General features: G+C 35.2%; 4 protein-coding genes across 4 annotated transcripts; 1 reads left to right on the plus strand and 3 right to left on the minus strand.

Annotated features, from left to right (window-relative positions):
- Positions 1–11,017: 11,017 nt before the first annotated feature.
- LOC110737920 (serine/threonine-protein phosphatase 7 long form homolog) lies at positions 11,018–12,246 on the minus strand. The gene is made up of 2 exons (XM_021918266.1): positions 11,912–12,246; positions 11,018–11,830 (listed from the first exon to the last, which is right to left on the minus strand). The coding sequence occupies exons 1-2, from the start codon at positions 12,209–12,211 to the stop codon at positions 11,426–11,428; spliced, it is 705 nt and encodes a 234-aa protein (XP_021773958.1). The 5' UTR covers positions 12,212–12,246; the 3' UTR covers positions 11,018–11,425.
- Positions 12,247–14,198: 1,952 nt separating this feature from the next.
- Positions 14,199–15,570, plus strand: LOC110737631. Its single transcript, XM_021917962.1, has 4 exons — positions 14,199–14,405; positions 14,502–14,703; positions 14,963–15,130; positions 15,257–15,570. The coding sequence occupies exons 1-4, from the start codon at positions 14,199–14,201 to the stop codon at positions 15,568–15,570; spliced, it is 891 nt and encodes a 296-aa protein (XP_021773654.1).
- Positions 15,571–20,659: 5,089 nt separating this feature from the next.
- LOC110737632 lies at positions 20,660–21,781 on the minus strand. Its single transcript, XM_021917963.1, has one exon. It carries the CDS (start codon positions 21,779–21,781, stop codon positions 20,660–20,662), a length of 1,122 nt encoding a protein of 373 aa, XP_021773655.1.
- An 821-nt stretch (positions 21,782–22,602) lies between these two features.
- LOC110737633 lies at positions 22,603–23,187 on the minus strand. The gene is made up of 2 exons (XM_021917966.1): positions 22,858–23,187; positions 22,603–22,773 (listed from the first exon to the last, which is right to left on the minus strand). Exons 1-2 carry the CDS (start codon positions 23,185–23,187, stop codon positions 22,603–22,605), a joined length of 501 nt encoding a protein of 166 aa, XP_021773658.1.
- Positions 23,188–25,889: the final 2,702 nt, after the last annotated feature.

Below are 25,889 nucleotides of genomic sequence, written 5' to 3' on the forward strand. Positions count from 1 at the left end.
AATTTTTTTATTTTTTAGTATTAAAATAATTTTAGAAATAATTTTTTTAAAAAAAACCAACCCCCACCCCCATCTACATAGCCAAAACCCGAGAATTTAACCTTTCCCCTGGGCGGTGGCGGCCAGCTCCCCACTCCCGCCTGCCGCCGACATTCCGATTCCCTCCCTGCCGGATTCCCCCTCCCTCCCTTGCCGAACTCCCCCCCCCATTCTCTCCACCCCATCCCTCCTCCCAATTCCTGATTTCTACCCAAAACCCTAACCCTAAAAAAATCCCCAATTTCTCTCTTGCAAATCCCAATTTGGAGGGTTAAATTGGGGAGATTTCGAGCCAAAATTCAACGAAAGCGACGATTTATTAGCTTCCTATGACCTGATTTCGTTTGGGGAGAGATTGAGAATTTGAGGGAATTTTCGGGAGGGAGTTTCGGGGGTTGTTGGGGAGCTTGATTCGGGGAAGGGAGTGCTGGTTCAGGGGGAAGGAGAGGTGCAGTTGGGGTGGGGGACGTCAGCGCACCGGTGAGGAAGGGGGTTGGGCGCCAGCGTGGAAGTGTGCGAGGGCGGGGGAGGTGGTTGGCTGGTTGGGTTAGGGGTATTTAAAAAAAATATTCTAAAAAAAAACTAACTATAGTTAAATATTTAGTTAAAATTTATCATTAATGTAATAATTAACATAATATAGAATATTCAAGTTTACCAAGGATAATAAGAATTTTTAGAATTTATCAAAGAGAAAATTAAAAACTATAGTGTTACCAAAGAGAATTTCCCTTCTTTTTTTTTCAAATAATTGAGTTACCTTTCACTTTACTAGAAATATCTAATTCAATTGAATTAAAATTAAAAATTTTGTGTTGATTAATGAAAACTGTAAGTTTGTTTTGTTGGCATGGATGTAGATTATGAATAATATTAAAATGGGACATAGTTAGGAAAATTTGATATCTTGGAACATATTTAATGAAAATGGTTTAAAAATTGACTCACTTGCATATGTTGCCTTGAAACTCAATAAAGCACTTGCCCTTTAAAAAGTAGGGAATAACAAGTAGCGTCCCATTGGTTGCCCATACTTTATTTGATTACTCGCTCTATCCCATAATAACTAACACAGTCAACTTTGCTCACATGTTGATGAACTAGTTTGACTTTATTTAAAAATATAATTAAAATTAATTAAAATTATTTTAAAAATTATATTATAAAACTTTATATAAATACCTATCTAAAAACATATTTTATGACAAAATATGTTTTTATTATGTTAATAAAAAATTATGGTCAAAGCTAATACTTGAATAGTGAAAAAAGTCTAACATTCTAGTTATTCTGGGATAAGAGTTATATATACCATTGTTATTGAATTTGATAAATACAAAATGTCAATTACATGACAGCAACACTAAGTACTACACTCATAGCGTCCAATACTTTAGGTGTATACATATAGACATTACTTTTGTTCCTTGGTTCGAATGGATAGTTCAAAAATGAGATAAGAATTCACATCACTAAACTGGTTCAACAATAAACTTCTATGGATTTTGATAGTGATGGATCTTGATAATTTTCTTTTAGAGGGCAATCAAAACTAAATGTGTTACATATAAATAAAAGTAAACAACTAAAATAATAAAAGCAAATGAGAAAATTGTCAAATTTATTATAATGAACTAAGCTAAATACAAAGCAAAAACCCTAAAATAGCAACTGTCACAATCTCATTCTTAAATGCACAATTAAGTTTTGTAGTATGTACACTTATAAAGTATAAATATATACTACTAAAATTATTTATGGGTACTTGATAAAAGAGAAAACCTTTTGATACAAAAGTACTGTTCATAACTCCCCAAGAATCTCAAATGTCAAATTGATGGTAAAATTCTATTAAATATTATAGTTGTAACCTTTTTTTTTTAAGACTATTATATTTGTAACTTGCAAGTCTCACATTTGCTACACCCTACATTTTATAGAAAAATAAAACAATAAAAAAAAAGAAGCTAAATCAAGATTTTAGAAGATGTATGAAGTATATTAAAGTAGCTAGCTAGGTGGGTCTTAGACTCTTTGGCCATAAAAAAAATAAAAAAATAAATAAATAAATAAATAAAAAAGGTGGAATTGTTGAAATATAAGATGCCAAAAAAAGTTGGGCCACACATTTTTTTTTGGCGCTTGTCCAACATCCCCTCCCCCTAGATAGCCCGTCGTTGTCCATCACGAACCATCCTCCTCGCCAAGTCACCTAGGAGGCCCTCCTCCCAACTTAAACTTAATTAATTTCGACTGGTCACTTTAAAACAACTCATCAGTAGCAGGTGTCGAGACAACAATGATTTTTTCATTGTATCACACACTTTGAATTTAGGCATCACTCTTCCATCCTTTCTCCTCTTCAACAAATATTTCAATACTCACATTGAAAGTGATCATTTTCTAGTAATTAATGCAGCTAAAGGTACTTGGTATGTTCTTGGAAAATTTAACACATCATCATCGACAAACACATTCTTTATCATAGAACCCCACAATGAAAAATCAAACACGTGGAGTAGCAAAATTGATTACAAATTTTGGTCATCTTGTCGATGATAATTGGATACTACCTTTTTGTTTTTCTTCACCAACATTAACCTCTTAGGAAGCATTATGGATAACCTAGCATACTATAAGCAATAAATTAGAAAATAATTCTAAATGATGCATAGACAAAATTGACAATTGATATGGCGTGGTGTACCACTATCCTAAAAGACGATTTAGCGTTACCTTGGTGTAGTAGTCGTGAGGCAATCGGCTTCCAGGATTAGCACCGCGCCATAGTTTGTGTGCACTTAGAAATCAAATTGGATTTTGGATAGTTGCCCAAATAACCGAAATATATTTTTGTAAAAGACGAAGTATTTTTTGTTTAACAGTGTGTTTGGAAGAACTAAGAACCAGCTATATATATCCAAGAAAAAGGCTAATGGCTACAACAAGAAGATAAAGAAATGTATCAGCCCTTAATGGCATAATTAAACATCCAGTAATAATCATCCGTTAATCAAAGCATAACATTAGCAAATCCAACTATAAATCCACATACCCTTCACTCTCACGAATTACATTTCCAAAGATCCAAAGCTTGACCCAACCCAGCTCGGCTCGAAGGGCGAGTGCACGTTTGCGATACAACAACCTACCTACCACTTTTTAATTAGGAGTACTAAACTACTCTTATTTATAAATGTGATAAAACTCATTTTCTTTCAATGTTGGATCTTTCTCACTTTTTTTCCTCTCTCATTCCTTATTTTACATCAAAAATTTTCAACAATCCCACACAGGTTTGAAGATGTGAAAGAAAGAAAGATATTTGTATTTTGGCTAAACAAAACAATTGCATAAGTGTCAATGTCTCACAACTTGAATTCACACACGGTGAACTATAAGATATGATCCCTTTCTTATTAATTGGCCTTCATCTTGAACTTAGTAGGGAGTAAGAACCCCATCACTTAATCCCACAATTGAACATGTATAATATTTTGAAATTCCGCAATTAAAAGTGATGTATTAATTATTCTAGCCATACGTCCAAACCTGGATGCTCATAGGTGCTCCGCTAGAGTATTAGCCCATGTCATACTAATAGAAAGCGACCACACTTCTACACCTAAGGTGGAACCCCATCAAGTGTAGCTAAATCACAACCCTAAAAAAAATTGATATAGGTTCATTAAGAGTCATTTTTTTTAACCTCATTCACAATTGCAGCAAGCACATAACAAAAATATAATGATGGACAAAATAATAGTTTGTCCTTCCGAGTTACTAAATAATGTTCCCCTTTGAACTCATAGTGAGTAGGAGTTCATTACATACAATTCATAGAATGGGATTTAGCCTTATCCTTACTGATGTTTCTAAAACTAGTTTTCTACATAGGCTTTTAATTAACGGATCAGCAACATTTTTCCAGATTTTACATATACTAGTTATACACCCCATTAGACAACAAATATTTGACAATCTTATGTTTCAAACGAATGTGTATCTTCTTCCCATGCATTGTAGGCAAGGTTGTTTGCTACAACAATTGCAGCTTGTGAATCACAATGAAATGTAAATGAAGGAGCTGGCTTCATTCCCCCATAGTTGAACATCTGCAAGCACATTCCTTACTAATTCTTCCTCATTATAATACCTCGCGTCGTATTTTTTACAAGTATTTTCTACTAAATTAATTATTATTTTTTTCCTAAAAGGGGTATTTTGGTAATTTAATTTATTATTTGAATTTTCAAGCCAAAAGACTATTCAATTGTTGGCGCCAAATCTATTTTCAAAACTTAATTATATTTTAGATAGAACTAATCCTGGGCACCGTGCCGTGCCGGGCCGCCGCGGGCCGTGCCTGGCGGGCCGCGGGCTGGTTCGTGTCGTGCCGGTCGTGCCGGCGGGCCCAGGATTTCGTGCCGTGCCGTGCCGGCCATTTTCACAGGCCAGCCCACGGCACGGCACGGCCCTCGTGCCTGGCGGGCTCGTGCCGTGCCGGCCACGTGCCGGGCTGCGGGCTGGCCCGCGCGGGCTGGCCCGCGCGGGCTGGTGCAGTTTTCAATTTTTTTTTTTTTTTTTTTTTTTTTTTTTTTTTTTTTTTTTTTTTAATGACAACATTATTAATTAATAAGTTTATAATGTATATAAGTTATAAAATTATAATTATAAGTTTTATAAGGTAACTTATAAGTTTATAACTTATAAGTTATAAGTTATTAAGTTATGAATTTTATAATTATAAGTTGAATATTTATGTTTTATAATTTGTATATTCAATATTTATATTTATATATTTACTTTATACTATTACTTTAAAATTTAATGTTTATGATTTATTAGTAATTGGTATAATTTTATTTTTTTTTAATATGAATTTACAAATTGTAACAAAACGGGGAAAAAAGGCAAATTGGACTTTGGATGTGAATAATGCGTACTTTATATTATTATTACTTGAGTTGAGAAAATTTTACAATGATAACAATGATAAAAATCATACAATGATGGTATTAAACAAAAATTGGAAAATGATAAAATTGATATTTTTAAAATCGTACAATATACAATAATTGTCTATTCTTCTTCTCCTTCTTCTTGCTCGTCTTCGTCTTCGTCTTCGTCTTCGTCTTCGTCTTCGCCTTCGCCTTCAAGGTCATCGGCTAGTTGCATAGATTGGGAACTAGCCGAACCCGAACCGGAAGCGGAGGTTCCTTCTTCGTTGTCGTTGTTGTCGTAAGAACGGTCTTGTGAGCGATTTTCCGCATCCAACCAATCTTTGAAACACACGCACATTTCTAGTGTTTCGGGTTTTAGACTTGTTCTTCTATCGTCTAAAACCCTTCCGGATGCGCTGAAAGCTCGTTCGGAGGCGACGGAGGAAACTTGGATAGCAAGAATGTCTCGTGCCATTGCCGCCAAAGTTGGATGCTTCGAGCTTTGTTGTTTCCACCATGCAAGGAGGTCGAGGCTGTTTATCTCATCGTCGTCCATGCCTTTGGTGAAGTCGTAACTCAGGTACATCTGCAACTCCGAGACGTCGCTTTGCGTTCTCCTGATTGATGAATCACCTGAAAACCTTGAAATCAAGTTAGTAGCTTGTGAAAATAAATGTTTGGCCTTCTTACTTACGTTTTTAGATGGTTGGGAAGGCCCTGAGCGAGGAACGGTGCCATATTTGGCTTCATAGACTCTATATAAAGCAAAAAACTGATCCTTCACATTAGTCTTATAGTTTTCTACATCATCGTCAAGAAACATGCATTGAAAGTAAATGTCAACTAACATAAATGTGTTTTCATACTTTTGCCTAGGATCTAATATGGAAGCAAAAATATAAATCAAAGGAATCTGACTATAATATTTACGCCACTTTTTTTCCATTGCTGGAAGATACTGATCATAATCACTTTGATCGCGATGATCAGCGAAAAGTTGGGCGAGTAAGCATGCATTAGAAAGAAAGTTTTGAGCACAAGGATTGTAAACAGTAGAAAAACAATACGTCATGTTATATAATAACTGTAAAAATTGCATATATCTTTCACAGTTATTCCAATCATCATCATACAAAGCATTTTGTGGAAATTTTTGGTTGTAAAATAATGTTAACGGGCCCTTGTACTCAATTGCCTTTGTTAACATGTCATAGGTGGAATTCCACCTAGTTGGGCAATCGGTTCTAATTTTTATTACCCTTATCTTTTGTTGTTTTAGAAAACTCTTCCATTCTTGGTATCTCATGTTAGAGCTATTAATAGACATAATAGCATCTCTGATTTTGCTGTAGTATGGGCCAATTGCCCGAACTCCATCCTGTACACATAAGTTAAGTACATGGCAAACACATCTAGTATGAAGAGCTTCACCGTCTAATAGTACATCGGTTAAGTTTTGTTTGATAAGATTAGCTGTGTATGTCATAGAGGTTGCATTATCAAAAGTCATAGACATCATTTTATCTCGAAGGTTGTATTCGTCTATTGCTTGCATTAAATGGTGAGCAATGTTAATGCCGGTGTGTGGGTATTCCAGCATTTTGAAATGTATTATTCTTTTTTGTAACATCCATTGATCATCTACCCAATGGCAAGTCACACATAAATAGTGATATTTATAACCACTATCCCAAGAATCGGCTGTTAAAGATACTCTACAGTTAAGGTTACTCAATTCGGCTTGTAACCGGACTTTGTACTCTAGGAAATTTTTCATTGCTGCGGAACGAACGGTTTTCCTAGAGATTCTTTTATGTTGGGGTTGTAGTGCTTTGTTAATGTAGGTGTTGAATGCGTCACTTTCCGAGAAAAGAAAAGGTTGTTCAGCGTGTACTATCATTTTTCCTAGTTCATCCCTATCCCTCTCATAGTTGTATGTAAAGCCGTATGGATGGAATTGGGAAATTTTGGGCTGGGTTGGATCACTAGCTGGTTTTGCACAAGCTTTCATGTGTCTAGATAAGTGTCCCGTCCCGTTTTTGGTAACTGCCGTGAATACACTATTACATGTTTTACATTTTGCCCATTGTTCACCATCTTTACTTAGGACAAAATAACGCCATACCTCACTCCTTCGGTTTTTCAAAAGTAGCATCTCAGTTTCGGTTAACCATTCATGATGTGTGTATTGGTTAGTAGGGGGACTAGTGGGAGTGGCAGTAGAAGGGGTAGTAGAACCGGAGGGAATTCGGGTACTTTCTTGGCTACCTTGGCTAGAACAATAGTTTTGTTGATTACCGATATAATTAGGTGGAAATTGGTATGGTGGTTGTGGAAATTGGTTTAGTGGTGGTGCTGGAAATCCCGACGTATTATATGGCTCATAGCCCGGGGGGAAGTAAATGGGGTCATTGGTTTGACTCGTAATTTGGGGGCTCGTTGTATTTGGTGGTTCCCTAGAACTACTACTACGGATAAGTCGGCCTTTCCCCCTAGACCTAGATGATGGGTTGTTCGATGCCATAATTAACAATTAATTTTTTAATAAAAAGTGGTTAACTATAATAATAATAATTAATAACAACAATTTTAACAATAAAAATATCAATAATAATAATTAATAACAACAACTATAACAATAACAATAACAACAAAAATAAATAATAACAACAATTGTAACAATAATAATAATTAATAACAACAATTATAACAACAACAATAACAAATTAACAATTAACAACAATAATAATTAAACAAGATTATTCTAATAATAACAATAAAACAATAATAAATTTAAGATTAGTTTAGATCTTACAACCGTGCTTCAACGCTCCACTAATTACGATTACGAACTTTTTAATTTTTTCCGATATTAGGAAAATAATTAGAGAATTTAAGAGAATAATTAGAGAATTTAAGAAAATAAGGATTATTAGAGATTTAGAGAATATAAGAGATAAGAAGAAGAGATTGTGATTTTGTGATTTGGGAATGAAATGGAGGTGAGTATTTATAGAATTTTTGGCAAAAAACTAGCCGTTTATAGCCGTTTAACTAGCCGTTTAACTAGCCGTTGGCCCGCGGGCCGTGCTTTCGGGCCGTGCCTTCGGGCCGTGCCTGCGGGCCAGCACGGCGGGCCTTGCTCGTGCTCGTGCCGGGCCGTGCCTGGGAATTCTCCACCGTGTCCGTGGCACGGCCCGTGGCACGGAAGTCGAACTTCGTGCCGTGCCGGGCTGCTCTTCGGGCCGTGCCGGGCTGCTCCGAACGGCGGGCCGTGCCGGGCGGCACGCGGGCCAACCCGGCCCGTGCCCAGGTTTAGATAGAACTAATTATCCACTTATTCATATATACTTATATATATAATTTTCGGATATTTCACAAAAAATTAATATCTAATTTTCCTTTTTTTTTTGCCCCTTTTTTTTTGTAAAATTTCCTAACCTAATTATCTTTTAATTTTTTGATATCCTAAGCAAAGAAAATCTGATTTTATTACTCGTATGCTAATTGTGTCAAATTTATTAAGTTTTTTCTAATTATTTTATTTATGTATAAAATCATCTTACTAATATTGACGAAAATTATGCATTGATATGACATGTATAATGTGAAAAAAAAACAAATTCATATATGTTTCATGATAGAAAATTATTTTAGACTTTATTTAAAAGAAAAAAAAATAAAATAAAAACTTCCAACATTTCTTATGTACAAAATAAATTATAACATTCAATAAATATCTTATATGTCTATTACGGAGAATTTAAAACAAGATCCATTTAAGATTATTTAAATCAATTAATAGTAAAAAACTTCACAACCTTGTATGATTGTTATATTGTACATCTTAAATTTTTGTAAGACATTGTGGATATTATTTAATTAAATCAAGATCTGCCAAAATTTGAAGACTTTGGGTGAAACCAATCGTACACAAGTATTCCAAATTCTATCAATCTCTCATTTAGATATTATATAGGCAGTCAAATATGAGTACTATTAAAGACATTAAAATCACAATCTATCCTAGAAATATCATTCAATAACATGAAAATGGGTGCTACTCCAAACTGATTTCTTCTAATATATTGATCCGATCATGCTATTTACATCACTTTTAAGAACTACCAAAAAGTCCAAGCTCTTTCTCGAAACTACCCACTGCTTTATGAGGTATAGTAATATTTAAATTTAAATTCATATCAAGTTTCATTGCCAATTTAAGTTCATATCAAGATTCATTATTACGGAGTATTCCAAATTCATGTCAAGCTTCATTGCAATTTATTTAATTGCATGATAATACTTTTCCCATTGCAACTTGCATAGCTCATAATATTATATACTCCTTCCATTTCATATTATTCGCAATAATTAGACATTTTTTTACTCACACTTTGTGTCAAATCATTGCAAATAATATGAAATGGGGGTAGTATTTAATTCATCCAAAAACTAAATTATCAAATCAACGTTTATGGCTTCTTTGGTTTAACAAAGTAGAGTGAACTGGACTGAGAACTCATCTCAAGGTCATATTGATTAGAAACCCAATACCATATTAAATTTGTTTGATTTAGATGTCAATAAATTTATACTTCCTCTGTTTTTTTAATACTTGCAACACACATTCTTAGCACGTGATTTGATAAAATGATTAAACTATGTAAACGAACAAAAAAAGATACTACCTTCATTTCAATTTATTTGCAACAATGTGACATTCATCAACATTTAAGTAAAAATATTTGTAAGTGGTAAATGGAGAGAAAATCTTCGTTACAAATAATTTGTAGTATCCATTTATGGTGGATGTTGCAAAAAAAAAAAAAAAAAAAAAAAAAAATTGAAATGACAATATTATAAAATTTAAACAGCATCAACTTATTACGCTCTTCATATCTGTGGTAAAATTTATCAATTTATTCGTCCGTTTTACTAGTCTAATATTTTCATTAAAGTGCGTGCTAAAGTTGTGTGTTCCAAGTAAATAGAAAGAAGAAGTAGTAATGGAGTAATGTTATGTATTTGTTGGTACATAACATGACAATTCGTAAATATTTTTAAAATTAACAATTCGTAAATATTTTTAAATTAACATTGGTACCACTGAGGTGTGAAGCGTATCACTGTTAGTACATTGGTACTGTAAATAGCTAAAATTACTATATATTGTTACAATGGTATACTTTTGAAGCTAATATATGTACCACTAGGTTGTGAAATCATGTCATTAGAATGTAATGGTATAATAGTAGTTGTAATGGTACTAAAATGACTATAATGATACAATTAAAACCTGAAAATTAAAGTGATAACATATGATCCCATCACCTTTTTGTTGTACTAAGTTACCATTATACCTTTGTTAAGTTGTTATGTAGCAATAGATACATAACATTATTCCCTTTAAAACTCTTTAAATAAAAATGGAGGAAGTATTTAGTAACAGATTGTGTTTAGGGAAAAATGGAAATTAAACTTAAAAAGGGAAGGTGAGTATGAGTTTGAGATTGTAGAAGATTGAAATAGAGTTGGATACTACTTTCAGAAAAATTAATATGGGGTCACATATGTAAATAATAATAAAATGTGTTGATCGTCATATACTTAAGCCAAAAATTAAAATAGCCGGTTAAATGATGAAGTTTGGTTGTGTGATAAATTTCGATGTATTGTGGAAGAAATAATGTGGAGATAGTGGAGTAATATTTTTCACTTTGGTGACTAGTCAAATTAATCGTATTACAATTAAGGTAACATTAATTGGTTATGGCCCCTGGTGTATGTTTTATTAGTGTTTACTCATTAGGATATAACGGAAAAAAGGTGAGTGAAAAGGGAGCAATTATGATACAGACTCCTTATTGAACGTTTTTCCAATTTGAGCTCTAAACGTAAACTAATGACAAAAATGGTTGCGTGGCAAAACTATTTACCAAACTAAGCTTCCAGGGTAAATCGCTGTCTCGGACAGCGTTTTACCCCTGGTTTTTTTTTTAAAAAAAAATTCAACTACAACTATTTTATATGTTCAACATAAAGCGCTGTCTCAGACAGCGCTTTATGCTTGAACATAAAGCGCTGTCTCAGACAGCGCTTTTCTGCTGGAAACAGCAACCAGCATCCAGGCAGAAAACAAGCTTCAGCAAACAGCTTGCATGCTGCAGTCCTCCAACAGCCACCACAACAGCCAGCTCCACAGCCCTACCCCACCACCGTCGACCACCAACTCCGCCACTCCCCACCACGTACCACCACCATATTCTGGGAGTTCCGTCAACTTTAAGCACTGCAGAAAACTCGAAACAGCCCAACAACAGTCCAACCACCAAATTAACTTCAAAGCACACACGGAGTCATTCAAAAAAGATTTATTATATTAATTTCATAAGTGTTATGTACATCATTACACAAAATAACAGGGAATACAACAGATAATACTAGCCCGACTCATTTATTCGGGGTAAAGGTCCTGCCTCCTGAGTGTCGGCCCTCCGTCTGACACGTCGCCGCCTGTAATGAGTGACGGTGGTGAATGGGTCTCGGGGCGGTGGGGGAGTCAGCTGACTGGACGAGGGGTCCTCCTGGGTACCAGAGGGCGCAGTACTGTGGATGTTGTAATCCTCTGCGTGTCTGGGTGACGTAGGATCACATCCACCGCTGCTCTGGCCGAGATCGAACTGTGAGTTGCCATCATGACCGTCCCGCCGGTGGGCGAGATGAGCGTGACCATATCTCCGTAAGGTAGCGACGCCCATATCTCGCACCTGCTCGACCTGGGCTCTAGTGGGTCCGCACTCAAGGGAGACTGATAGCGCATCAACCATCGCCACCATATCCGCCGCCTGCAGTAATCATCGATCAGTCAGATCTATGGCATACAAATATGGAAATTGTTGAAAAGGAGTAGAAAAATAATAACTCACATATCCGCTAATGATGTCATATGCTGGATGGTAATGTGTGGATGGTGGTGCGTAGCTGGGGTTGATGAAGCGTCGTGTGATACGCCTGTACCACACCATGTACGGATCGTCGGGATCCATAGCCCCCTGCATTAGATCACCTCCAACGATGAACTCCAACCGTTGCTCCCATAGCTGAAGGAAACGCCAATGCTCCAGCGCCCAGCTGGTCTCCCCCTTTCCCCGACGATCAATGCCGTGAAGCTGTACACTAGTGTCACACCCCTGTGGGATAGTCTGGCGTAGTCCAAACTGCCTCATGACTCGGTCGGGCAGGTGACTCTCCACAACCACGAAACAGATCAGGGGGACCCTAGCACGCCACTCCGCCTGATGGTCTAGCAGATGTGGAGGCATGGCATCTACCAAGTCAGGTACATACGGGTCCCATGTCACCTGTAAATACACATCAACAGTAATATTATGAATATGTTAGTTCGCAACAAGTACAATGTTAAAACAAAAAAGCTAAAACTGTATTTTAAATTGTTACCTGGTCCTCGGTGAGTCGGTCTAGGGCGTCTCGGTAATACGTTGAGGTTGAGTCGGTTTAGTGTGAGAGGGAGGAGGGAAAGCGTTGAGGTTGAGGTTGAGTTCTTGCGCATTCTGCTGAAGTGAACATGCTGATATATGGCCATGAAACGCTGTCCCGGACAGCGTTTCATTTAAAAAAAAAACAGGGCATAAAACGCTGTCTCGGACAGCGTTTTACCCATTGAATTTTTTTTAAAAAAAACCCAAGGATAAAACGCTGTCCGAGACAGCGTTTTATGCCCTACTGAATTTAAAAAAATACAGAAGGTAAAACGCTGTCTGGGACAGCGTTTACCAGTTGAATTTTTTTAAAAAAAAAAACCAGGGGTAAAACGCTGTCCGACCTGGAAGCTTAGTTTGGTAAATAGTTTTGCCACGCAACCATTTTTGTCAATAGTTTACGTTTAGAGCTCAAATTGGAAAAATGTTCCTCCTTATTTTCATCTGTCGTTACACTTTGATTTCTTTATATCTCATCATTGGAGAATCAAAGGAGCACACACAAAGTTAGTAAAACATAGTACTGGAAGGCTTAATCAAAGAAAATTACTACTGAAAAAGAAATCAGAAGACTAGCTCTCTCTGTCACTAATGACTGTCATGGAAACTCAAGGTATGTCATTCATATAATTAGAGCTTCACTTCTTGAATTTACATGGTTTTATGTTACGTTTTGCGGGTTTAATCTAACAATTGATATCAGAGCCGACCTTGTTTAGATCCATGAAGTTAAATTGAAATTGGAAACAAATATTGCCTTCCCTTGCTATTTAATTTTACTTTATAGCTTAATCCTTCAGCTTGGTTTAATTTGCATGTGGGTTGTTTTGTTTTTTGCCGACTTAGTGTTTGTTTCCAATTGAAGATCCTTTTTAAATGGCATACTTTGGTAAATTAAATGATACTCAAGGGGCTTTTATGTCCAATCTTATAATTTCCCCTTGTTTTACACTTCGTTTACTTCTTATTAGGAGTACTGAGTTTAGTAATATTGAATTAATATGACTAATATTTATATAGTTCTGTGAATTTTTTGGTTTTTGATGGAGTATAATGAAAAAACTACATCACCAAAGTGATCCCTATTGTGTAATTTTCTCATTAAGTAGTGATAAATAATAGAAAAAGCGCTTGTATCTATAATTTATGCGAACAAAAACCTGACCCAAAGGAAGGTGGATGTCTAATCAAGATTAATTTATACACCTGTGATAATAAACATGTAACAATTAACTAGTATAATATGTGAATAATAAATTAACCCAAAGGTGAGTTTATTTTTTTGCATATATTATTGTTACTGTTTGATAATCACATCAAGAGTACCACTAGCTGTTAATGTTACTGTCCAAAGACATAATGTTATTGAGCATTTGGTATCTTATGATAAGTCATTCTATTATTTGAAGTATTGATAATATCCCTAAATTATAGTTTACTTTGAGCATGAATATTTATATTGTTTCCCTTGTTCTTTTTTTTTCCCTTTTCTTTTCAAGCCAATGTTTCTAGCATATTTGCTAATCTGAATTCAATTCCGGTCCTTAACGGTGCCAAATTTAAGGAATGGAAGGAAAATGTTTAGATTGTTTTGGGTTGTATGGACTTAGACCTTGCATTAAGAGATGAGCAACCCCCTTCTCTTACAGACTCTAGTATTGTAGATTAGAAAAAATATTATGAGAAGTGGGATCGCTCAAATCGCATGAGTCTAATGATCATAAAGCGTGGAATTCCAGAAACCTTTAAGGGTGTGGTATCCGATGAGGTTACCAGTGCCAAGGATTTCCTTGCCGAAATTGAGAAGCGCTTTGCAAAAAGCGATAAAGCTGAAATAAGCATGTTGTTGAACAGCTTAACATCCAAAGAATATAAAGGAAAAGGAAATATAAGAGACTACATAATGAAAATCTCTCACATTGTTTCAAGACTCAAGATCTTAAAAGTTGAAATATCATAAGATATTCTTGTACACTTGGTCTTGAACTGTCTTCCTGGAACTTATGATTCATTTAAGGTAAGTTATAACTTCCAAAAGGAGAAATGGTCTCTTAATGAGCTCATTTCATTTTGTGTTCAAGAGGAAGAGAGGCTGAAACAAAACAAGACAGAAAGTGCTCACTTGGCTAGCACCTCTAAGGACAAGGGCAAAAAGAGGAAATCAAGTGTTGCTAAGAATGAAGTTGCTAATGGTTCGAAACAAAAGAAACAAAAGGATGGTGAAAGCAATTGTTTATATTGAAAAAAAACCTAGGCATATGAAGAAGGATTGTACCAAATACCATGCTTGGATAGTCAAAAAGGGGTTGTCTGAGCCACCGCAAGCCAAATAATGCTGAAAGATGCATTTATGTGGGAGATGGAAAATCGGTTGAAGTGGAAGCTATTGGGCATTTTAGATTGTTATTATCTTTTGTTTCTACTTAGATTTAAAAGACACTTTCATTGTACTGTCTTTCAGACGAAATTTGGTTTCAGTTTCCTACTTGGACAAATTAGGCTACTCTTGTTCGTTTGGAAACTCTCAGGTTACATTGTCTTTAAATAAAAGTATTGTAGGAACTGGTTCTTTTGTTGCTTATGACATTCTTTATATGCTTGATACAATAGTTTCCTATCATGAAAGTTTAAATGTTGAATCTCGAGGTACAAAACGCAAAATTGATGATGCACAATCAGGAACTTTATAACACAAACGCTTAGATCACATCTCTAGAAATAGAGTTAAGCGACTTGTCTCTGATGGGATACTTAATTCCATTGATTTTACAGATTTCAATACATGTGTTGAGTGCATTAAAGGAAAACAAACCATACATAAGAAATCAAGTGCATATAGGGCTACAAACGTCTTAGAACTAATACACACTGATATTTGTGGACCATTTACTACTCCCTTTTGGAATGGTCAACAATATTTTGTGTTTTTCATAGATGATTATTCAAGATACGAGTACCTATTTCTTATCCTTGAAAAATCCCAAGTCTTGGACGTGATCAAATCATATAAGGCTGAAGTTGAAAACCAACTCAACCAGCGCATTAAGAATGTTAAATCTGACCATGGTGGTGAACTACTACGGTAGATATGATGGTTTAGGTGAGCAACGTCCAGGGCCGTTTGCCAAATACCTAGAGGAGTATGGGATTGTTCCTCAGTACACCATGCCAGGTTCTCCTAGCACGAATGGTGTAGCTGAAAGACGAAACAGAACCCTTAAAGATATGGTAAGGAGTATGATTTGTCATTCAATCTTACCTGAGTCACTCTAGGGCGAGGCATTAAAGACTGCAACTTATTACATTCTAAACAGAGTGCTAACTAAAGCTGTTGCTAAGACAACTTATGAGCTTTGGATAGGAAGGAAACCGAGCCTAAAGCACTTTCGTGTATGGGGTTGTCCAGTTGAGGCACGACCTTATAGGCCGCATGAAAAGACATTGGCACCCAAGACAGTCCGTAGCTACTTTGTTGGCTATTCAGAGCGATCTAGAGGATATAAGTTTTATGATCCCAATGCTAACACTATTTTTGAGACGGGAACTGCCACATTCTTTGAGGATGTCGAGTTTGGTGGGAGAAATGAAGTTAGAGACATTGTCTTTGAGGAAGAATCGGTCTCAATTCCTGAATTGTCATATAGGTTATGAAGAGGCTCAACAAGACATTGTTATGTCTTCTCCTAATCAAACTGAAAAATGTAGTACATAATGAGCAAACTCGACAACTTCAAGAACATATGCAACAAGAAGAATTACCCTTACGACGATCCACTAGAGAAAGGAGAAGTGCAATTCCGGACGATTACATTGTCTTCCTCCAAGAACATGTGACCAGCATGGAAATAGTGGAAGATGTCCATGTATTTCTCCAAGAACATGAAGAGAATAATGGTTTGGTAGAAGATGATCCCATCAGTTTCCGTCAAGCCATGAAATGTTCTAATTCAGAAAAATGGATCATAGCAATGAATGAAGAGTATAAGTCTATGCAAGATAATAAAGTTTGGGAACTTGTCCCATTACAAAAAGGTGCAAAACCCATTGGTTGTAAGTGGATATTCAAAACCAAAAGGGATTCTAAAGGTAATGTGGAGAGGTATAAAGCTTGTCTTGTAGCAAAAGGCTATACACAAAAGGAAGGGATTGACTATAAAGAGACCTTTTTTCCAGTTTCATCAAAGCACTCTTTTAGAACAATCATGGCTCTTGTTGCACATTTTGATTTAGAACTCCATCAGATGGATGTGAAAACAGTGTTTCTCAATGGTGACATTGATGAAACAATTTACATGGTGCAACCAGAAAACTTTGTATCGAGAGATCCAAAGAAGATGGTTTGTAAATTAAGAAAATCCATCTATGGGTTAAAACAAGCATATCTCGCCATGGTACCAAATTTCATCATTCAATTCTCTCATTCGGTTTTGAGATGAACATCATAGATGATTGTGTATACCATAAATTTAGTGGAAGCAATTTTATTTTTCTGGTCTTATATGTCGATGATATTTTACATGCCACCAATGATAAAAGGGATATGCTATATGGGACTAAGAAATCCCTATCAGATAATTTTGAAATGAAAGATCTTGGTGAGGCCTCCTTTGTGTTAGGAATTGAGATACTTCGTGATAAATCACAAAGTATTCTAAGGTTATCACAAAGGAATTATATTGACAAAATCTTGAAAAGATTTGGCATGCAAGATTGCAGACTAGGAGATACACATGTTTCTAAGGGAGATAAATTTAGCCTTGGTCAATGTCCTAAAAGTAATCTGAATTGAAGAATTGCAGAAGGTTCTCTATGCAACAGTTGTAGGGAGTTTAATGTATGCTCAAGTTTGTACACACCCAGATTTAGCGATCATCGTTGTAATGTTGGGTAGATACCTTAGCAATCCAGGTATGGATCACTAGAAGGCGGCCAAAAGGGTTATGAGATATTTGAAGAGAACAAGAGACTATATGCTCACTTACCAAAGATCTGACAATTTGGAGATCGTTGGGTATTCTGACTCTGATTTTGTCGGGTGTGAAGACTCTAGTAGATCTACTTCAGGATATGTTTATCTACTAGCAGGTGGTGCCATATCATGGAAAAGTGCTAAACAAGGAATCATAGCTACTTCTACTATGAAAGCCGAGTTTATTGCATGTTTTGAGGCATCCAATAAAGGATTATGGCTGCGTAACTTCACCATAGGGCTACAGATCGTAAACGAGGCTGAAAGTCCGATTAAGTTGTATTGTGACAATAAGTTTGCAGTACTTTATTCCAACAACAATAAAAGCTCAAGTAAATAAAAGTATATTATAGTTAAGTATAGAGCTATTAGAGAAAGAATCCAGAATAAAGAGATTTCTATAGAACATATAAGGACAAACTCCATGTTAGCAGCTCCTCTCACAAAAGGTCTGCCAACAAAAGTTTTTCATGAGTATGTTACTCACTTAGGAGTCTTAATGTCTGAAGATTCTTAAGTTCAGTGGGAGTGTTGTCATTTTGATGTTTTATATTGAACATATGCATTTAATTTGTTGTTTATGTTTTGTTTTTCCTTTCTGATCAGAAATAAAGTTTTATTTTCAGTTTACAGTATTTTGGAAGTTGGAGTTGTTAAAGTGCTATAAAGTGCCAATTGAAAAATCAACAAGAATAAGCCACTTTCTTGTGTTTTTCATGCTGCACATTAATGATTGATCTATGTCATTAGCTTATATTAATATTGGTGATTGTTGATAGTATAGATATGGTTTATTCATAATGTTACTGCAATAGTCCTATATTGATATGATCAATGGACAAGATTGTTTTCTTATGACGATATTTTAAGCTCATAAAGAATGACACATTATTACAACACATACGTGACCCAATGGGAGATTGTTAGAAAAATTAATATAGGGTCACATATGTAAATAATAAAACGTGTTGATCGTCATATACTTAAGCCAAAAATTAAAATTTTCAGATAAATGATGAAGTTTGGCTATGTGATATATTTCGATGTATCATGGAAGAAATAATGTGTAGATATCGGAGTAATATTTTTTAATTTGGTGACGGGTCAAATTAATCGTATTACAATTAAGGTAACATTAATTGGTTATGGTCCACGATGTATGTTTTATTAGTGTTTACTCATTAGGATATAACGGAAAAAAGGGGAATGAAAAGGGGAGCAATTATGATACGGACTCCTTATTGTCATCTGCCGTTACACTTTGATTTCTTTATATCCCATCATTGGAGAATCAAAGGAGCACACACAAAATTAGTAAAACATAGTATTGGAAGGCTTAATCAAAGAAAATTCATACTGAAAAAGAAATCAAAAGACTTGCTCTCTTTGTCACTAATGACTTCCATGGAAACTCAAGGTATGTCATTCATGTAATTAGAGCTTCACTTCTTGGATTTACATGGTTTTATGTTACGTTTTGCGGGTTTAATCAAACAATTAATAGTATGAAACTACACCGCATAATATGTCCAGCCAAAAATTAAATTGGACAGAGGTTGATTGAATTCATGCTTCAAATTTTCAGTATGATATGAATTTGTGATCAGGCAAGAGTGGCAGCCTATAGCATAGAAGAGTTTTTTATCATCAAAATCAATTGGACACTAGGGGTGAGCATGGATCGGATATCTGAAAATGCAGATATTTGATATCCATATTCGATCCAAAAATTTTCGGATATTCGGTATGATATTCGAAAAAATTTCGGATCGGATAGTTCGGATATCCAATATCCGACCTCTCTAATAATTTGGTTTTTTACACGAATAATAATGTTAAAATACTAATTTATTGACAAAATTAATTTGTTTTTAAAGGCAAATTAATATATACATTCATGACTGCAAAATCAAACTCATAATTACAAGCTATTCATATATTTTGAGTCTAATAATCCTACAAATTTCAGAATATTATAATTCACAAATTTCAAAATCTAAAATCAAAGATTAACACATACCAATAGAAAAAATTAAAATAAAATAAATATAAAATAAAAACCAAAGATTAATTTGGTATAAATCAGAATAAAAATTAAAGAATCCTTGTAAGACTTATATACAAAATAAATCATTTAAAACCAAATTAAATGAAAAAAAAAAAAAATTTGAATGTAGATGTTTAGTGAGGTGAAATCGGCAAGTTGTGAGAGCTGAGACTTGTGAGGACGAAGGCAAGCTTCCGGTTGTGAGGACAAAGGCAAGCTTCTGGTTGTGACTTGTGAGGACGATGGCAAGCTTGCGGTTGTGAGGACAAAGGCGCGGGGTAGGGGGGTCTGAGTTGTTAAAGGATTTTGGGGAAATGTTAAGGAGAGAGTGAAGCAGCCATGAAGAGGAAGGAGGAGATCTGAATTCTGAGAGAGTAAGGAGGAGAGAGAGAGATGAAGGAGGAAATGGATGATAGAGAGAGAGGAGAGAGAAAGAGGCGATGGGGAATGATATTAGAGCATGCACAATGGTAGGGATTCATGAATCCTCTTAATTCTTCTCTCTCATTCTCTCCTTTTGACACATCATTTCTCTTTCTTCCACATCATTTTCCACTATCTCCATCCTCTTCCTCTTTCTTTATTTTTTCCCACAACAAATGAATCCCCTTCCTTTCTATTTATGCCCCACCATCTTCTATTAAATTAGATATTTGCAAATTTAATATGACAAATTATTATAATTAGATTAATGACAATTTTAATATATTATAAAAATGTACAATTAATGATAATTTAAAATGCATAATTAGTAAATAGAACGGTCGTCACACATATAATAAATATTTAAAAAGGAACATTGCAATACATTATGTAAAAAGACAATTCATGAAATTCGGAAACATAAAAATACATTAAAAGCCGATAATTTAAAAACGAGAAACTAAATCATAAATACGTTTTATTTTTAAGGTGAGTTGACAAAAGTGCTCCCAAACCTAGCCCCTATATGTTCTAGCAAATCATTCTTCAAGATGTATTAATTTGTTTACCACGAAGATTTTCTCGTGTAGCCATCATTGTAGCTAAATTTTGATCTTTATAACGCCCAGGGGTAACGGTGAAAGTTGTTGCTCTTCTCCTTGATGATCCTGCTAGATTCTCAGGTTGTTCGGTGGAAAATTCCGTTGGATCCCAATAATTCATGTAATTATCGCGCTCATCTTTTACAATCATATTGTGCATGATAATACACGCCATCACGATTGTCCATAGCATTTCGACACTCCATGCCAAAGCCGGATGTAATTATTGCAAATCGAGCTTGTAGCACACCAAAAGCACGCTCAACATCTTTTCTAATACTCTCTTGTTTGATTGTAAACAACTTCTGTTTAGGGGTTTGTGGGGAGGTAATATCGGAAATAAATGTTGCCCATTTTGGATAAATCCCATCTGTGAGATAATATCCTTGGTTATAGGTATTTCCATTCACAGTGAAATTAACTTGTGGAGCTCGACCATTTAAAATATGGTCAAAGACGGGAGAACGTTGAAGAACGTTTATATCATTGCACGTCCCTGGCGTGCCAAAAAAGGCATGCCAAATCCGTAAATCCCAAGAAACAACAGCTTCTAAGATCACCGTCGCCCTTTTAGATCTTCCTTGATACATTCCTTTCCACCCAGCTGGACAATTTTTCCACTCCCAATGCATGCAATCGATGCTCCCCATCATGCCAGGAAAACCCCTTTCTTCCCCTTGTTTAAGGAGACAAACAAGATCTTCGGCTTTTGGCTTCCGTAGGTATTCTGTTGAGAATTCACGAATCACTCCATCAACAAAGTGTATAAGACATTCTCTTGCCGTACTTGCCCCAAGTTTTAGATACTCATCAATTTGATCAGTTGGGCAACCATATGCTAACATTCTAATTGCTGCAGTGCATTTTTGAATTCCAGAAGCACCCAGTTGCATTGTGGCATCTGGATGTTGTTGAAAAAATCTATCAGTTGCACTCAACGTATTAACTATCTTCATGAATAGAGGTTTTCGCATACGAAACCTACGTCGAAACTTTTCATCGCTGTATAATGGATGGTCACTAAAGTAGTCTGTAACTAACCGATCATTTGCTCCTTCACGATCTCTTGGAACGATCCACCTTAACATTTTTTCACGTCGTGAACCATGAACTTCTTGTTCTTGTACATCAGTGTTAACAACATATCTTACTGTATCCTCTATCACTTGTTGTTGTCGATTTTCCTCAATAAAATCTAACAACATGAAATCGTATATTTCATCACTAGAAGTAGAAGAACTAGAATCAAAATTCATTTTACGATTTTTTGATAATATTTGTGTAAAACTGAATGTTAATATTTGTATGACATGTGAATGAAACTGGTCAATATATAGACAATTTGATCCACATGAACTAAGTAATAATGCAAGAGATTATTTTAGTAACACATTTCAAAATTTGAATTATGAGACGTCAGAAGATTAGATTTTTGCATGACAATAATCTATAGCTTTGCAGAGATATGTATGGTTTTACAGAAAAGTTGACATATGAAGTAGATGTATCAATGCATGAAGTGACTACACACTGAATTTTGTTTTTTGTTTTTTACCACTACTAATAATAATAATAATAATAATAATAATAATAATAATAATAATAATAACAGTCATAATAATAGTAATTATAATAATAACTATTACAATATGATTAAACATTAATTAAAAACATTAAAAAAAGAAAAAAAAAAACTAATACATTAAAAAAATTAAAAATAAATTCTGAAATATAATATATTAAAAACATTAAAAAATAAAAACTAATACATTAAAAAAAATTGAAATAAATTCTGAAATAAATAAAACATTAAAAAAAACTAATACATTATAAACATGAAATAAATAAAACATTAAAATAACATATAAGAAGAACAACTTCATAAGAACCTATTACTAAATTCCTCTCTAAGCTTCTTGTACATTTCTACCTCAAATTCATCAAGGTTAGGTTTCATCATCAACATATTTAACATTTTGAACTTCATCTCCTCTTCCTTTTGCCTTTTCCTTTCTTCACCTCGCTCTCGTATTAAGTCAATCATTCGTTCTCCTTGGTCATACCTCTTGTCACTACATTATTCAAGAGTTGTATTGAACGAATCAAGGTTTATAGATGAAGACGAAGAACCAGATTCCATTGCTAGTCTCTTCGTCTTTTTTATGCCATCTGGTCGAGTTTGTGGTTTTTTTACCTTCAACAGTTGGTGATTCTGGTTCAGATCGTTTTGCACTTCCTCCGCTTTCAGCTAGTAATTGCATGACCTCATTCAGATCCCATTTTGGAAAATTTTGCATAACTTCAAAACAATGTTGCAAATGGAAATGTTTACCTTTGTCATTGCAAAAGCATTGTGTGCACGTTTTTCAACATCTGCATCTGATTGTCCACTCTTCAGATGTCGTATCTCGTAACTGTATACCTCTACCCACTTGTTCACATTCGAATTAATGTGATCCCAACGTTGTTGTAAGGACTTAGTATTCCTCCTCTTCTGGAGCTCATCAGGATTTGCAAGTCGTGCTTGTTCGTACAATTTACAAGCTGCATTCCAAAATCCAGCCTTAGTCCTTTTTGTATTTTTTGTAACATTTCCCCCGGCGTTGATGTAAGCCGAAACAAATGCGTTATCCTCTGCTACACTCCTTGAATTCCTCGGCATAGTCTCTTCAGGAGCAACTTCAACGACGTCATCAAGATCCTCTAGATGTTACGCTTCTCGTACCTCTTCAGTTGGAGTTGCGTTCGTGCTACCATCTCCTCTCGGAGAATGGTCCATAGGTTGGGTAAAATGTTGAGACAAGGGAAATAATGGACTATCTTGAGAAAAATGTTGGTGATATTGGGTTGTATCATTTGGATTCATTGGTCTTAGTTGATTACCAAACCATTGTAAGGCAGCTTGAAATTGAGGATTATTGAGTTATCAAAATGAGGATTATTTGAATTATTTTGAGAGTTTGGAATATTTTGAAAATTCAAATTTCTTCTTAAATTTGGATTTTTTCGATCCATATTGAAAGATAAAATATAATGACTTTAATTGAATATGAGTGAGATTAATAGGAAAAGGAGAGAAAATATGGAGAAAATAAAGATTTTGAAAATATGGCAAATTTAGGTTCACTTTATAAAGAAAAAAAAAATATAACTGTTGGTGTTTTTTTTATTTAAAAAAATAAGTTACCGTTTTTTTTATTACCGTTTGAATAATTATAACTGTTGTAACTGTCAACCAATTAGAAAACAACAAATGTCAGCAAAAGCAAGCAACACGTGGGCCCCTGCCAGCCCGGCCGGCCAGCAAGAAGCTGCCACGTTGCACTTGCTGGTCCAGCCTTTTCTTTTGACCTTTTTTTTTTTTTTTTTCCCCACCTTTTCCAATCCCCTTCCCCATCTCTTCTTCCTCTTCCCACGGAGCATTCACCATCTTCCTCTTCCTAAGAGGATTCACCATTTCAACTCTACAATCAAGGGGATTCCTCTTAAGAGTAGAGAGAAGGCTAAGAGGAGGGTAAATCCCTACCATTGTGCATGCTCTTAGGGTTTGGCACTTGGGCCTTTGGGGAGTTTCTAAAAACTGATAGTGTACTCGTAAGTGTTTTTTATTTCGGATATCCGAAATTCAAAATTTGGAAATCCGATCCGATATCCGATTCGAAACTTATTTCGAATCTGATATCCATAATTTTCAAATCGGATGCGAATCGGATTTTTGAATTTTCAGACAGTTTTGCTCAACCCTAACTAAAATCAGACAAAAATGCCTTATATAAAGTACGGAGTAATTGAGCATAATGGTTCGGCAGAAAGAAAACATCCAAACGTTAAAGTTCGTTAATTATGCAACAACAGTAGTTCAATACTCTCAATATTTTTCTTTTTTTTTTATTTTTAGAAATGAACTTGTTGATTAATGTTAGGTTTTCTACTCCGTGATGATCACCAACAAGTAAAATAAAAAATCTTTTCATAGAAAACTACCGTATTACTTACAAGTAGGGGAAAAATTGAAAATCCTACTTGCTTGAAATGAGAATCGAACCCATCTACCCTCTAATAGAGATGGAAGGAGAGCCTCCAACCAACTAAGCTAACCTTTATTCTCTAACCTTATTACTCCCTTTGTCCCTTTATTTTTGCCCCATTGTCAATTTTTGGGTCAAATTTTGAAAACTTTGACCATAAATTATCATTAATCTATTAAATAATATAGTCATAAGTGGTCTTGTTAAATTCGTCTCATCATAAATATTATTAATATCATGTTTTTATATTTTTTACATGCATGAAAATAAGGATATAAACGTTTTAAGACACGCCTTAGAGACTGTGCATAGTCAAATGGGGTAAAAAAAATATGGATAGAGGAAGTACTTACTTTTTAGTATATGCAAGTAAGATATCATCTGTATAATTATTTGATAAATATCAATAACTACCTATCCCATGTATTAGCATTAGACCTGGCAATTCTGATCCAAACCCGATGACCCAACCCAAATAACCCGATCCATGACCCAAAATTGATCTGACTCGACCCGAAAGTGGAGTTGACCCAATCTTGACCCGACACCCAAACCGACCCGACCTGAAGTTGACCCGATATCCGATATGAGCCGACCCGAAATTGACCCGACCTAAAGTTGATTTGAAGTGTTTGACCGTACAAACCCGACACCTAAACGTCTAGAACTTAAATTACCTTATAATTAAACTAAAAATGTCTACCGCCAAAAATGACTCAATTTGTTTGTTCATCTCTAACTGTACCCAATCTCATAAACTGAATTGATAATTCTTATTATGGAGTATAACAATAACAAAATATAAAATTATTGATTTGAGCTTGATCCACAAATGGAACAACACGAACATGACTTGACACAATTTTGACCCGAATATGACCCGAACATGCCCGACCCAAAATTGACCCCACCCGATACTTGACCCGAGTCAAACCCGAAACCCAAATCGTCCCGACCCGACCCGACCCATACCCAAACCAAATGTTAGCTGACCCGAAATTAACCCGACCTAGACCCGACCCGAATGACCCATTTGGCAGGTCTAATTAGCACGGACAAGTTCTAGTTAACCCAAATAACATGGTGTGGACACTCTTCTACGATTTAATAACTAAAACATCATGGAATATCTTCAATAGCAGAGAAACCTCCAACTTACCTTGTAAACTAAATTAAACAGAGCAGATCTTATAAAGATATAATGCTACTCAGCTCATGTAAGGTGTCCCTCTACTTTCATCTTCTTCTACTTTCATTTTATACAAGAAAAGGCAAAATGATTTGTTTAGAAGAGGAGAGACATTTATGAATCCTCTACAGAACAAGTAAACATCAA

The sequence above is a fragment of the Chenopodium quinoa genome, unplaced genomic scaffold, assembly GCF_001683475.1.
Source record: "Chenopodium quinoa cultivar QQ74 unplaced genomic scaffold, ASM168347v1, whole genome shotgun sequence".
Lineage (NCBI taxonomy): Eukaryota > Viridiplantae > Streptophyta > Magnoliopsida > Caryophyllales > Amaranthaceae > Chenopodium > Chenopodium quinoa.